Genomic DNA, 14,192 nt, shown 5'->3' with positions numbered 1-14,192 from the left:
CAACAGAGAGCGAACAAGACCTCCTGGAGTCTGATGACCGAGAGAATGACAGGCCACAATTACGCGCTTTCATGTGAGGAGGTAGCTGTGTTCCATAACGTTTTTCAAGACATTGGAATCGTCCGGTTGGAATATTACTGAAGTTTTACGTTAAAAAAGGCCCTAAAGATTGATGTTTTACAACGTTTGACATGTTTCAACGAACGTAAATATAACTTTTTGTCGTGAAATTTTCGGCGCGCTTCCTACATTTGGAGTAGCTTACTGAACGTGCAAAAAACAAGGAGTTATTTGGACATAAATTATGGACTTTATCAAACAAAACAACATTTATTGTGGACCTGGGATTACTGGAAGTGCCTTCTGATGAAGATCAAAGGTAAATTAATATTTCTAATGCTATTTATGATTTTAGATGACTCCAAAATGGCGGGTATCTGTATTGCCTGGTGTATTTTTCTGAGCACAGATTATTGCAAAGTGTGCTTTCCCCGTGAAGCTTTTTTTAAATCTGTCACAGCGGTTGCATAAAGGAGATGTTCATCTATAATTCTTTGAATAACAGTTTAATATTTTATCAACGTTTATGATGAGTATTTGTGTAAATTGTTGTGCTGATTCACTGGCAGTATTGGAGGCAAAATATTTTCTGAAAGTCACGCGCCAAAGTAAAATGCTGTTTTTGGATATAAATATGAACTTTATCGAACAAAACATAAATGTATTGTGTAACAATGTCCTAGGAGTGTCATCTCATGAAGATCGTCAAAGGTTAGTGCTTCATTTCGCTGTGTTTTGGGTTTTATTGACACATGTCCTTGCTTGGAAAATGGCTGTGTGATTATTTTTGTCTATGTACTCTCCTAACATAATCAAAATGTTTTGCTTTTGCTGTAAAGCCTTTTTGAAATCGAACAATGTGGTTACATCAAGGAGACGTGTATCTTTAAAATGGTGTAAAATAGTCGTATGTTTGAGAAAGTTGAATTATGACATTTTGTTGTTTTTGAATTTGCCGCCCTGATATTTCACTGGCTGTGTCCCGCGTCCCACCTAGCCCATAGAAGTGAAACAAATATAAATATACAGTTGAAGTCAGAAGTTTACATACACTTAAGTTGGAGTCATTAAAACTTGCTTTTCATCCCCTCCACAAATTTCTTGTTAACAAACTATAGTTTTGGCAAGTCGGTTAGGACATCTACTTTGTGCATGACACAAGTCATTTTTCCAACACTTGTTTAGAGACAGATCATTTCACTTATAATTCACTGTATCACAATTCCAGTGGGTCAGAAGTTTACATACATTAAGTTGACTGTGCTTTTAAACAGCTTGGAAAATTCCAGAAAATGGTGTCATGGCTTTAGAAGCTTCTGATAGGCTAATTGATATCATTTGAGTCAATTGGAGGTGTACCTGTGGATGTATTTCAAGGCCTACCTTGAAACTCAGTGCCTCTGTTTGACATCATGGGAAAATCAAAAGAAATCAGCCAAGACCTCAGAAATAAAATTGTAGACCTCCACAAGTCTTGTTCATCCTTGGTAGCAATTTCCAAACACCTGCAGGTACCAAGTTCATGTGTACAAACAATAGTATGCAAGTATGAACACCATGGGACTACGCAGCCGTCATACGCCTCAGGAAGGAGATGCGTTCTGTCTCCTATAGATGAATGTACTTTGGTGCGAAAAGTGCAAATCAATCCCAGAACAACAGCAAAGGACCATGGGGACAAAGATCGTACTTTTTGGAGAAATGTCCTCTGGTCTGATGAAACAAAAATAGAACTGTTTGGCCATAATGACCATTGTTATGTTTGGAGGAAAAAGGGGGAGGCTTGAAAGCCGAAGAACACCATCCCAACCGTGAAGCACTGGGGTGGCAATATTATGTTGTGGGGGTGCTTTGCTGCAGGAGGGACTGGTGCACTTCACAAAATAGATGGCATCATGGGGTAGGAAAATTATGTGGATATGTTGAAGCAACATCTCAAGACATCAGTCAGGAAGTTAAAGCTTGGTCGCAAACGAGTCTTCCAAATGGACAATGACCACAAGCATAATTCCAAAGTTGTGGCAAAATGGCTTAAGGACAACAAAGTCAAGGTATTGGAGTGGCCATCACAAAGCCTCAATCCTATAGAAAATTTGTGGGTAGAAATGAAAAAGCTTGTGCGAGTAATGAGGCCTACAAACCTGACTCAGTTACACCAGCTCTGTCAGGAGGAATGAGCCAAAATTCACCCAACTTATTGTGGGACGCTTGTGGAAGGCTACCCAAAACGTTTGACCCAAGTTAAACAATTTAAAGCCAATGCTACCAAATACTAATTGAGTGTATGTAAACTTCTGACCCACTGGGAAAGTGATGAAAGAAATAAAAGCTGGAATAAATAATTCTCTGAACTTTATTTCTGACATTTCACTTCCTAAAATAACGTGGTGATCCTAACTGACCTAAGACAGGGACTTTTTACTAGGATTAAATGTCAGGAATTGTGAAAAACTGGAGTTTAAATGTATTTGGCTAAGGTGTATGTAACTTCAGACTTCAACTGTATGTGACTCACCACCTGGATTCGGTCTTATGTAGCAAAATTTAAATTTCTGTTTTTGTACATTGGCTAAAAGTAGAGAGTCAGAGCTACAACAAATGGTATATCATACACTGCATTTAAGGAAACAATGGGAAATTAATTCTGCTTTGAAAGTTGATAAACTTGTAAACTCACTTTTGAGAAAACTGTCTGTTTTGGTACTACTATTTGTCTACACCCATTCAGCATTGCTCACACCCTCTTAAGCCTTAGCCCCACCCATCTCTTTAAGGGTTGATCTGAGCATTCTGTACTAACTTGCCAGCTTCATCCAGACATCGAGAGAGAGAGAGAGAGAGAACAGGTCACTGAACATTACTCGCCCTAGCAGAGCTGGTTAGGCTGTTATGTTATCCAGAGCGCTGATGACTGCAACTGTGCTGTCAGATTGTCCGTTGGTAATTTCAGAGCGTTTCTTGTTCAGAGGGCACACTGGACTCTCTGGCCAATAAGTAGGGTTGAGCCGAAAGCTCTGACCTCACAACAACAGTCAAGCACCCAAGCTAACTGGCTAACATTGGCTAGCTACTTCCAGGCACATAATGAGAACACCCCACTCTGACCATTTTACTCACCCTAACAGAGCTGGTATCCAGAGCGTTGGTGACTAACTGTGCTGCTGGCAACAATTGAATTACGCTTTGTTGCCGACGTTAACTGACACTGGACATATTCAACGGGTGTTGAGCATAAAAATGAATCAGTTATTCTGCGCTCTGGCACACTAAGACGAGAGTCTTTAGTTAAGAAATGTAGCTAGCTAGGTAAACTATGAATCCCAACGCATGACGTAACGTTAGTTAGCGGGCCAGCCAGCTAACGTTAGCTAGCTAGCTAACGGTACACTTTAACTTGAAATAAATACTTTATGTCGAGAGAATGTCAAGAGTGTGCAAAGCTGTCATCAAGGCAAAGGGTGGCTACTTTGAAGAATCTTAAATATAAAATATATCTTCATTTGTTTAACACTTTTTTGGTTGCTACATGATTCCATATGTGTTATTTAGTAAAAAAAAAATAAATGTAGAAATAACTTTTGAATGGTACTGTATGTCAATTCGCAAAGTCTTCTCTGATAGCTTGACGTCGCTTCTGCCAGCATTCTGGCTCTCACTTCTGGGCTTTCTCCCGCTTCAGGAACATTTTGTTCTGGATCTCGTTGAGTGAGAGGGACACAGAACAGCGTGAGGGATTCTCCTTCCTGTACATAATGCTCTCCTTAATTGCCTCTTTTATCACCTAGAGAGGTGGATGGAGGAGGTGGAATGGATTAAACACTGTATTAACCTACACATGGTTAGTCAATTGACCGTTAACAAGCAATCATAATGAATTCAAATGTGGTTATAGGTTAGATTAAAAAAAACAATCAGCATAGGCCTACACACAGGTGTTTGATGTCCGGGGGACCCATAATTAGTGATGGATAATTGAGCAAACTTTGATGTTGCTGGAATGTTTAACATACATTACATCTGGCTGGCTGAACTGACATTTACGTTGTTGAAATATTGTTTTACATACATTAGTTTTGGCTAACCGAACTCACCACTTTGTTGAGGGTGGTTTGAACAGGAGTCAGGATGCACATTACCATCTACCACATACAGTACTAATGTCATATTGGGAAACCCCTTCAGTCCCTGCATTTTAGTTCTGACCGACTGAACTGACTTTTTGATTCGTGGGATCTTTTTACACACCCACACACAGTGCTTAAGAATCAATTTGACCTTGATATTGTAAAACACTTCACAATAACGCACCAACCACAGACAAAACTAGATGGCTCCACATCAACATATTTCCTGGCTCTTTTAAGAGCACTTAATTGTTCCAAAAACTGTCTGACCTAACATATTAGAGATGGATGTATAGTAGCCAGTGGTGATGTTGTTGAAGGCTGAACATACCTCGATGTTGTTGAGTGTATTGAACTCCATGAGGTCGTGGAGTTGTGTGAAGGCCTGGTTTGAGTACTGGAAGTTAAACGTGGAGTACGGCGTCTCGGGGTCATCAAAGATGTCAAAGTCAGCCATCTTCTTCTCCTGTTCTGTCTCACGAGGCACTCCTTCAAACACACAGCAAAGGGATGATATGTATTTCAGGATGATAGTGACTATGACTAACTAATAAATGGTCATATACAGCTAATAATAGCCTATATCATATGACTAATTCAGAACTACGGTTATTTCAGCCCCAACTCCAGTGGATTACGCACTGTCAATCCATTTTAACAATGGCGAAGTTACGTGATGTCTAGTCATTTGTGACTCACAACCTGGATTCGGTCTTATGTAGCAAAATTTGAAATCATGTTTTTGACATAGAACAAAAGTAGAGACAGAGCTATAAAATGGTATATCATACACTGCATTTTTGAGAAACAATGGGAAAGTAATTCTGCTTTGAAAGTTGATAAACTTAAACTCACTTTTGCAAAAATGGCATTTGAATGTTTTGGTATCTAGTGTAGAGCTCTTTGTTTACACCCATTCAGCATTGTTCACACTAGAGGTCGATCGATTATGATTTTTCAACGCCGATACCGATAATTGGAAGACCAAAAATTTATTGATTAATCGGACGATTGTTATATATGTATTTGTAATAATGACAATTACAACAATACTGAATGAACAATGAACACTTTTATTTTAACTTAATATAATACATCAATAAAATCTATTTAGTCTCAAATAAATAATGAAACATGTTCAATTTGGTTTAAATAATGCAAAAACAAAGTGTTGGAGAAGAAAGTAAAAGTGCAATATGTGCCATGTAAAAAAAGCAAACATTTAAGTTCCTTGCTCAGAACATGAGAACATATGAATGCTGGTGGTTTCTTTTAACATGAGTCTTCAATATCCCCAGGTAAGAAGTTTTAGGTTGTAGTTATAATAGGACTATTTCCCTCTATACCATTTGTATTTCACATACCTTTGACTATTAGATGTTCTAATAGGTACTTTAGTATTGCCAGCCTAATCTCGGGAGTTGATAGGCTTGAAGTCATAAACACCGCAATGCTTGAAGCATTGCGAAGAGCTGCTGGCAAACGCAGTAAAGTGCTGTTTGAATGAATGCTTACGAGCCTGCTGCTGCCTACCACCGCTCAGTCAGACTGCTCTATCAAATCATAGACTTAATTATAATATAATAACACAGAAATACGAGCCTTAGGTCATTAATATGGTCAAATCCGGAAACTATCATTTCGAAAACAAAACATTTATTCTTTCAGTGAAATACGGAACCGTTACGTATTTTATCTAACGGGTGGCATCCATAAGTCTAGATATTCCTGTTAGATTGCACAACCTTCAATGTTATGTCATAATTATGTAAAATTCTGGCAAATTAGTTCACAACGAGCCAGGCGGCCCAAACTGTTGCATATACCCTGACTGCGTGCAATGAACGCAAGAGAAGTGACACAATTTCCCTAGTTTAATATTGCCTGCTAACCTGGATTTATTTTAACTAAATATGCAGGTTTAAAAAATATATATACTTCTGTGTATTGATTTTAAGAAAGGCATTGATGTTTATGGTTAGGTACATTCGTGCAACGACTGTGCTTTTTTCGCAAATGCGCTTTGTTAAATTATCCCCCGTTTGGCGAAGTTGGTTGTCTTTGTTAGGAAGAAATAGTCTTCACACAGTTCGCAACGAGCCAGGCGGCCCAAACTGCTGCATATACCCTGACTCTGTTGCACAGAACGCAAGACAAGTGACACAATTTTCCTAGTTAAAAGAAATTCATGTTAGCAGGCAATAACTAAATATGCAAGTTTAAAAATATATACTTGAGTATTGATTTTAAGAAAGGCATTGATGTTTATGGTTAGGTACACATTGGTGCAACGACAGTGCTTTTTTCGCGAATGCGCTTGTTAAATCACCCGTTTGGCGAAGTAGGCTATGATTCAATGATAAATTAACAGGCACCACATTGATTAACCTCTCTAGGATAGGTGGCACCAAATCGTCTCACCTACGTAACAGCCAGTGTAATCCCGTGGCGCGTTATTCAAAAACCTTAGAAATGCAAAAACTTCAATTTTTCAAACATATGACTATTTTACACCATTTTAAAGACAAGACTCTCGTTAATCTAACCACACTGTCCGATTTCAAAAAGGCTTTACAACGAAAGCAAAACATTAGATTATGTCAGCAGAGTACCCAGCCAGAAATAATCAGACACCCATTTTTCAAGCTAGCATATAATGTCACATAAACCCAAACCACATCTAAATGCAGCACTAACCTTTGATGACCTTCATCAGATGACAACCCTAGGACATTATGTTATACAATACATGCATGTTTTGTTCAATCAAGTTCATATTTATATCAAAAACCAGCTTTTTACATTAGCATGTGACTAGCATGTGACTAGCATTCCCACCGAACACTGCCGGTGAATTTACTAAATTACTCACGATAAACGTTCACAAAAAGCATAACAATTATTTTAAGAATTATAGATACAGAACTCCTCTATGCACTCAATATGTCCGATTTTAAAATAGCTTTTCGGTGAAAGCACATTTTGCAATATTCTCAGTAGATAGCCCGGCATCACAGGGCAAGCTATTTAGACACCCAGCAAGTTTAGCACTCAGAAAAGTCACATTTACTATAAGAAAAATGTTATTACCTTTGCTGTCTTCGTCAGAATGCACTCCCAGGACTTCTACTTCAATAACAAATGTTGGTTTGGTTCAAAATAATCCATAGTTATAGCCAAACAGCGGTGTTTTGTTCGTGCGTTCAAGACACTATCCGAAAGGGTAAATAAGGGTGACGAGCATGGCGCAATTCGTGACAAAAAAAATCTAAATATTCCATTACCGTACTTCGAAGCATGTCAACCGCTGTTTAAAATCCATTTTTATGCCATTTTTCTCGTAAAAAAGCGATAATATTCTGACCGGGAATCTGCATTTAGGTAAACAGAGGAAAGAAAATAAAGCATTCGGTCGACTCGGGCACGCGCCTAAGCCCACAGTACTCTGAGCGGCCACTTGTCAAACGCGATAATGTGTTTCAGCCAGAGCCTGCCTCGATATCCTTCAGCTTTTTCCCGGGCTCTGAGAGCCTATGGGAGCCGTAGGAAGTGTCACGTTATTGCAAAGATCCTAAATCTTCAATAAAAAGAGCCCAGATGAAACACAACTTGTCAGACAGGCCACTTCCTGCATGGACTCTTCTCAGGTTTTGGCCTGCCATATGAGTTCTGTTATACTCACAGACACCATTCAAACAGTTTTAGAAACTTTAGGGTGTTTTCTATCCAAAGCCAATAATTATATACATATTCTAGTTACTGGGCAGGAGTAGTAACCAGATTAAATCGGGTACGTTTTTTATCCAGCCGTGTCAATACTGCCCCCTAGCCCTAACAGGTTAAATTCAACGCAGGACAAGCTAGATAAACTAGTAATATCATCAACCATGTGTAGTTAACTAGTGATTATGTTAAGATTGATTGTTTTTTTTACAAGATAGGTTTAATGCTAGCTAGCACCTTACTTGGCTCCTTGCTGCACTCGCGTAACAGGTAGTCAGCCTGCCACGCAGTCGCCTCGTGGAGTGCAACATAATCGGCCATGATCGGTGTCCAAAAATGCCGATTACTGATTGTTATGGAAACTTGAAGTCGGCCCTAATTAATCGGCCATTCCAATTAATCGGCCGACCTCTAGTTCACACCCTCTTAAGCTTTAGCCCTACCCATGTCGTTTCACTCTCGGAGCGTTCAGAGTGCACACTTGACGCTCTGGCCATTGATTTGTTTACCACTCACATGACAACATGTGAGTGGCCCTCGTCATGAGGCCCTAAACACTATAATTCAGTGTGTGAGGCAGCGCAGAGGCCAGGCCAGTGTATATATGTGTTCCTACGGCTGATGATGTATACCCTATTTACACACTGCTCTCCCAGCATAGTGAGAGATTCCCCCCATAGCACCTGGTCACAGATCTGCTCCTTATGGGTTCATAAGTCACCCCACTAGGCAACTCGTAAAATACCAATCCCACATATGGCCCAGTTCTACACCATAAACCCTCAACTTCCTTAGGGGCATATTCCCTATGGCTAAACAGTCAGTAAGGGGCGTACTATTATGTATGGAATACATTGGAACAGACCAGACTTGATCGGAATACACTGGAATTGATCTAGGAACCAAAACCAAGATGTGGAGACCAGTCACTAAAATAACATTGCTTATAGCTAAAAGCCCCATAGCTTAATTGAAGAGGAAATCACTTTCAAACAGGGCTCACATATTTCACATGTACACAAACAACATGTACAGACATACATATGGTATACACTGTACATATACAGTACTTACCAGGGGCTTTGAACATCCTGAAGTTGATGTTGACCAGGACAAAATGGATGACAGTGGGGCAGTTCCGTTCCCCCTTTATTGGCTTGAAGATGTAGCACTCTTTCAGGCCCTCGCGGTCAAACACTTTGGGGTCGATCTTAGGGAATGGCAGCTTGTTCATCCGGGCCCACTTCTCAGCCAGCAGCAGCTCCTATATACCAAACACAAGTCAAAAAGTTCACATCTTGATTACTACGGCATAGTAAAATGATTAACTTTTATCCTAACTCATAACTACTTAATCATCACACAAAAAAATTGCTCACAAAATAATCTTCAATGATAAAATGAAATAAACATTTTAAAGTAAACTACTGGCAGGCGGAGCTTGGCAGTACAATGATCTGACCTGAAGGGTGACCACATTTAAAATACCTAATATATTAAAATGCACCCTCCATTTGCATTGTACTGCCTATGACCACACTTATTGTCTCAAGAATTTTTTTCAAACACCAAGTTAGGCATACCTAATTTCAAAATAGGCCATCATCACTGTCAATCGTGAATAATATTACTTAAACTGCATCTGCATGACAACCATTCGATCTTCTTGAACTACTGTTCGTGTGCAAATTAGAACAGATGGTGTTAACAAACTACAGTGGCTTGTGAAAGTATTCACCCCCTTGGCATTTTTCCTATTTTGTTGCCTTAGAACCTAGAATTCAAATGGATTTCTGGGGGGTTTGTATCATTTGATTTACACAACATGCCTACCACTTTGAAGATACAAAATATTTTTATTGTGAAACAAACAAGTAACGAGACAAAAAAAAAGGAAAACTTGAGCTAGTCATAACTATTCACCCCCCCAAAGTTAATACTTTGTAGAGCCACCTTTAGCAGCAATTCCAGCTGCAAGTCTCTTGGGGTATGTCTCTATAAGCTTGGCACATGTAGTCACTGGGATTTTGCCCATTCTTCAAGGCAAAACTGCTCCTTCAAGTTGGATGTGTTCCGCTGGTGTACAGCAATCTTTAAGTCATACCACAGATTCTCAATTGGATTGAGGTCTTTGGATTGGGGCTTTGACTAGGCCATTCCAAGACATTTAAATGTTTCCCCTTAAACCACTTGAGTGTCGCTGTAGCAGTATGCTTAGGGTCATTGTCCTGCTGGAAGTTGAACCTCCATCCCAGTCTCAAATCTCTGGAAAACTGAAACAGGTTTCCCTCAAGAATTTCCCTGTATTTAGCACCATCCATCATTCCTTCAATTCTGACCAGTTTCCCAGTCCCTGCAGATGAAAAACACCCCCCACAGCATGATGACGCCACCACCATGCTTCACTGTGGGGATGGTGTCCTCGGGGTGATGAGAGGTGTTGGGTTTGTGCCAGATATAGCGTTTTTCTTGATGGCCAAAAAGCTCCATTTTTGTCACATCTGACCAGAGCACCATCTTTCACATGCCTTTTGGCGAACACCAAACGTGTTTGCTTATTTCTTTCTTGAAGCAATGGCTTTTTTCTGGCCACTCTTCCCGTAAAGCTCAGCTCTGTGGGGTGCACGGCTTAAAGTGGTCCTATGGACAGATGTTCCAATCTCCGCTGTGGAGCTCTGCAGCTCCTTCAGGGTTTTCTTTAGTATTTTTGTTGCCTCTCTGATGAATGCCCTCCTTGCCTGGTCTGTGAGTTTTGGTGGGCGGACCTCTCTTGGCAGGTTTGTTGTGGTGCCATATTCTTTCAATTTTTTAATAATGGATTTAATGGTGCTCTGTGGGATGTTCAAAGTTTTTTTTATTAACCCAACCCTGATCTGTACTTTACAACTTTGTCCTTGACCTGTTTGGCGAGCTCCTTGGTCTTCATGGTGCCGCTTGCTTGGTGGTGCCCCTTGCTTAGTGGTGTTGCAGACTCTGGGGCCTTTCAGAACAGGTGTATATATACAATGAGATCATGTGACACTTAGATTGCACACAGGTGGACTTTAACTAATTATGTGACTTTTGAAGGTAATTGGTTCCACCAGATCTTATTTAGACGCTTCATAGCAAAGGATGTGAATAAATATGCACATACCACTTTTCTGTTTTTATTTTATTTTTGGAAACATGTTATATTTTTCATTTCACTTTACCAATTTGGACTATTATGTGTACATTTCCATTACATAAAATGCTAATAAAAATCCATTTAAATTAAAGGTTGTAATGCAACAAAATAGGAAAAACGCCAAGGGGGATGAATACTTTTGCAAGGCACATAGCCTTCCTGTATCATTCTGCATGGTTTGAGTTTGGCCGCATAATTATAATTTTTTTACTATTCAGCTGACCATCCTAAAATCTCATAACAAATTAGGTGGTGTTTTTGGTGTAACAGTGACGTTATATCATGTGATTATACTTGGTTCTGTTATGTACAGTGCTAATTATTCATTATGTGATCTTCCTAGACATTGATTTAGCTTTGATCTAACTTCACTAAACGAGAACCATTGTGAGAAGTGGCGGCACAATGCTCCGGCCACACCTGCTCCCGCTGCACTGAGCGAGCAAAGGGAATGTAAAACAGTTAGGAAGGGAGACTTAAAACAGGTTTGAGTGAAGTAGCAGCAAATATGTTGAATGAGAAACTAATGAGCATGGAGAGCCTCACAAGTTTGATGAAATTACCTTATATCTTTCAGTTTAATACGTCTATTTACTTACATTTGTAGCTCTTCGTCAGAAGTACGCTTTTTATAAGTTGTTAGGCCTAACCAGTCCCTCCAGGATTTTGCGAATTGTTTTTGTGATTTCTGCAGCCAAAAATGCTTGATTTTGTGGCAGCTTTTCTGAAATTCTGCGATACATTTTGCAATGTATTTTTTTTCAGGGTAATTTGGAAATTGTTTCGCACGGTCGTTAGCTGTTATTTTTTTTGGCAAATAAGATTGATTTCTGTTCATTGCACCCATCATCTTCGTACGTGAATATGCTGACAGGCCAGGGGGAAAACTTTGTTGACCTGTGGTTGGATTGGGCCATTTTCCATGGTAACAGTGCAGTAATTAGTCAAAATTCCAAACCCGCTTTTGATTGGAGCCTTTTATGCGCTAAAAGTGCGGGAATTGTTCAAAATTGCGAACTCTCGCATAATGTGCACCGATTGGTTGATTTTGCATTGAATTATGCAATCGCAGAATCGCGGAATCCTGAAGGGACTGCCTAACTGTCCTCTCCAATTTTAGCTGGAATTTAACCCGAAAGGATTTGAGAAATATGATTGATTGACAATAGGCATATGACATTGGCCTACGTCTCATCTTGCGTTGCGCAGAATATCAGATCTCAACAACGATTGAAGAAGTGTTTAACATCAGCAGTACCACATCCTTATGATATATATTTTTTCATAAGCACAACGTGACTGGAAGAGACAGGTTGGAATGTCTGACTGAAATATGGAACAAAACAACTTTTTAATTCTAAATTAGTGATGTTTGAATTTGTTGATAAAATGTGGAACATGATTGGTTGCGGGACTCAGGACAAAGGTCCAAATTGCGGGACTGTCCTGCACAATCCTGGACATGTGGTCAACCTACTGACCTTGAAGGGTGGGCTGGAGTCACTGGGGCGGGCTGAGAAGTCGAAGGAGATGATGAGGTCGACGCCACGCTGCGGGCGCAGGATGAGGGGGTATGGGAGGTTATAGGTCAGACCACTGTCCACTATGTGGATCTTCTTACTCTTCACGTCCAGTGGCTCGTAGATACCAGCAAACTCATCTGGGTCTGAGAATGTTATGGAATACAATGCAGAATAAATACAGAACGTGTTATAGTAAATGCATAAGGGAACAGATGTGTGTTAATTGTGTGTGATGGTCATGTTATAACTGTTTCCATATGTACACAGTAGATGTCTTCATGGATCCACCTGTACCCAAATACCCGAGATCCGATCCGAGAGGGTCCGGATCCAGAATTCGAAATAATGTCAGGGGTCTGGGTCGGATGTCATATGATGTGATTGTCACTGGTATGTGTAATTTTAACCAACTTGTCTGGAAGGGCCCATACAGATCCGAACGCGACTGTTGCAGTAGAGAGAAGTTCTATAATTTTTGCCGCTGCTCTTGCTTTTCACTAGAGTGGACGTGGCGTGTGTAGCTTGTTGTTGGCCAATCATAAGTCATCATTGCGGCAATAGGTTACAGTCATAGAGCCTCAGTGTGTGGCAAATGTTAGATGTCTAATCAATGGAAGATGGAATTAAAATTACCGAATTTAAAAGTTAAAGGAGAAGGATAGTCTACAACTACCAAGAGCCAACAGGTAGGCTGCTACTTAATATTCTGAATGGAGTTGATGTTATTTGTAAGTGTAGGATGAGAAAGTGCATGCACTGCAGCCTCAATTAGCCTAGCTAGCTAATGTTGGCTTGCTTGACTAGTGTCTCTCAGTTTTATGCAGTCAAGACCGGTACTACGTAATCATATTTGATGAACGTTAACCTAGCTATGGCAGCTATTAGACTACTATAGCGCAAGTCGGCTTGGTTGGTTGCTGTCTCTCATGTCTCCCTCCTTCCTGCCTGCCCGTTTCCCTCGCTCACAGTATGGCCCCTCCCCCGCCTGCTAGAGCAGCACCACAACCTCTCTCCCCCTCCTCTCGCGCTTTATCAGCTATGCTTAATAAAGTAGCTTAAAAAATGACTTTTCTAGTGCTTCCGTCACCAGGTTTGGACCAAGACTGGATCCAACCAGGTCAATACAGAACAGATCTAGTTGTCCTCAGGTCTGTTCGGAACCATTCTCTATTTCATGCATATCAGTTCCAACTTTTTGGACAAGTGAAGACCTCCCTGTGGCTCAGTTGGTAGAGCATGGTGTTTGCAACGCCAGCATGGTGTGTGCAACGCCAGGGTTGTGGGTTCGATTCCCACGGGGGGCCAGTACAAAAAAAATGCATTAAATTAAATGTATGAAATGTATGCATTCACTACTGTAAGTCGCTCTGGATAAGAGCGTCTGCTAAATGACTCAAATGTAAAAAATTTAAATGTTCCCAAACTGTGGGGGGCGCAAGGGGTCAGCAGGAGGGGGCGCGCCCTACAATTTATTTTTTAAAGGAACCCAGTCTGGCTTTATCCTTACTCTTGAAAGTAGTAATAGTAGAATGTACAAGCTGACATTTCGAAATTGAGTAGTGCATCATCAGTTCCTCATGGCATGTTCGTCTT

General features: G+C 40.2%; 1 protein-coding gene across 1 annotated transcript in view; it reads right to left on the bottom strand.

Moving 5' to 3' along the window:
* Positions 1-2,384: 2,384 nt before the first annotated feature.
* LOC106583972 (cytosolic phospholipase A2) overlaps positions 2,385-14,192 on the bottom strand; it is a 69,054-nt gene continuing 57,246 nt past the window's right edge. The window contains exons 15-18 of the mRNA XM_014168697.2: positions 12,558-12,742; positions 8,982-9,171; positions 4,516-4,673; positions 2,385-3,841 (exon numbers count right to left, since the gene is read on the bottom strand). Of these exons, the coding sequence (XP_014024172.1) occupies positions 3,713-3,841; positions 4,516-4,673; positions 8,982-9,171; positions 12,558-12,742 (662 nt within the window). The 3' untranslated portion in view covers positions 2,385-3,712. The remainder of the gene's footprint in view (positions 3,842-4,515; positions 4,674-8,981; positions 9,172-12,557; positions 12,743-14,192) is intronic.

This window comes from Salmo salar, chromosome ssa23, assembly GCF_905237065.1.
Source record: "Salmo salar chromosome ssa23, Ssal_v3.1, whole genome shotgun sequence".
Classification (NCBI taxonomy): Eukaryota; Metazoa; Chordata; class Actinopteri; order Salmoniformes; family Salmonidae; genus Salmo; species Salmo salar.
Note: the sequence above shows the minus strand (reverse complement) of the source record. Positions and strands in the feature narration are given on the sequence as shown.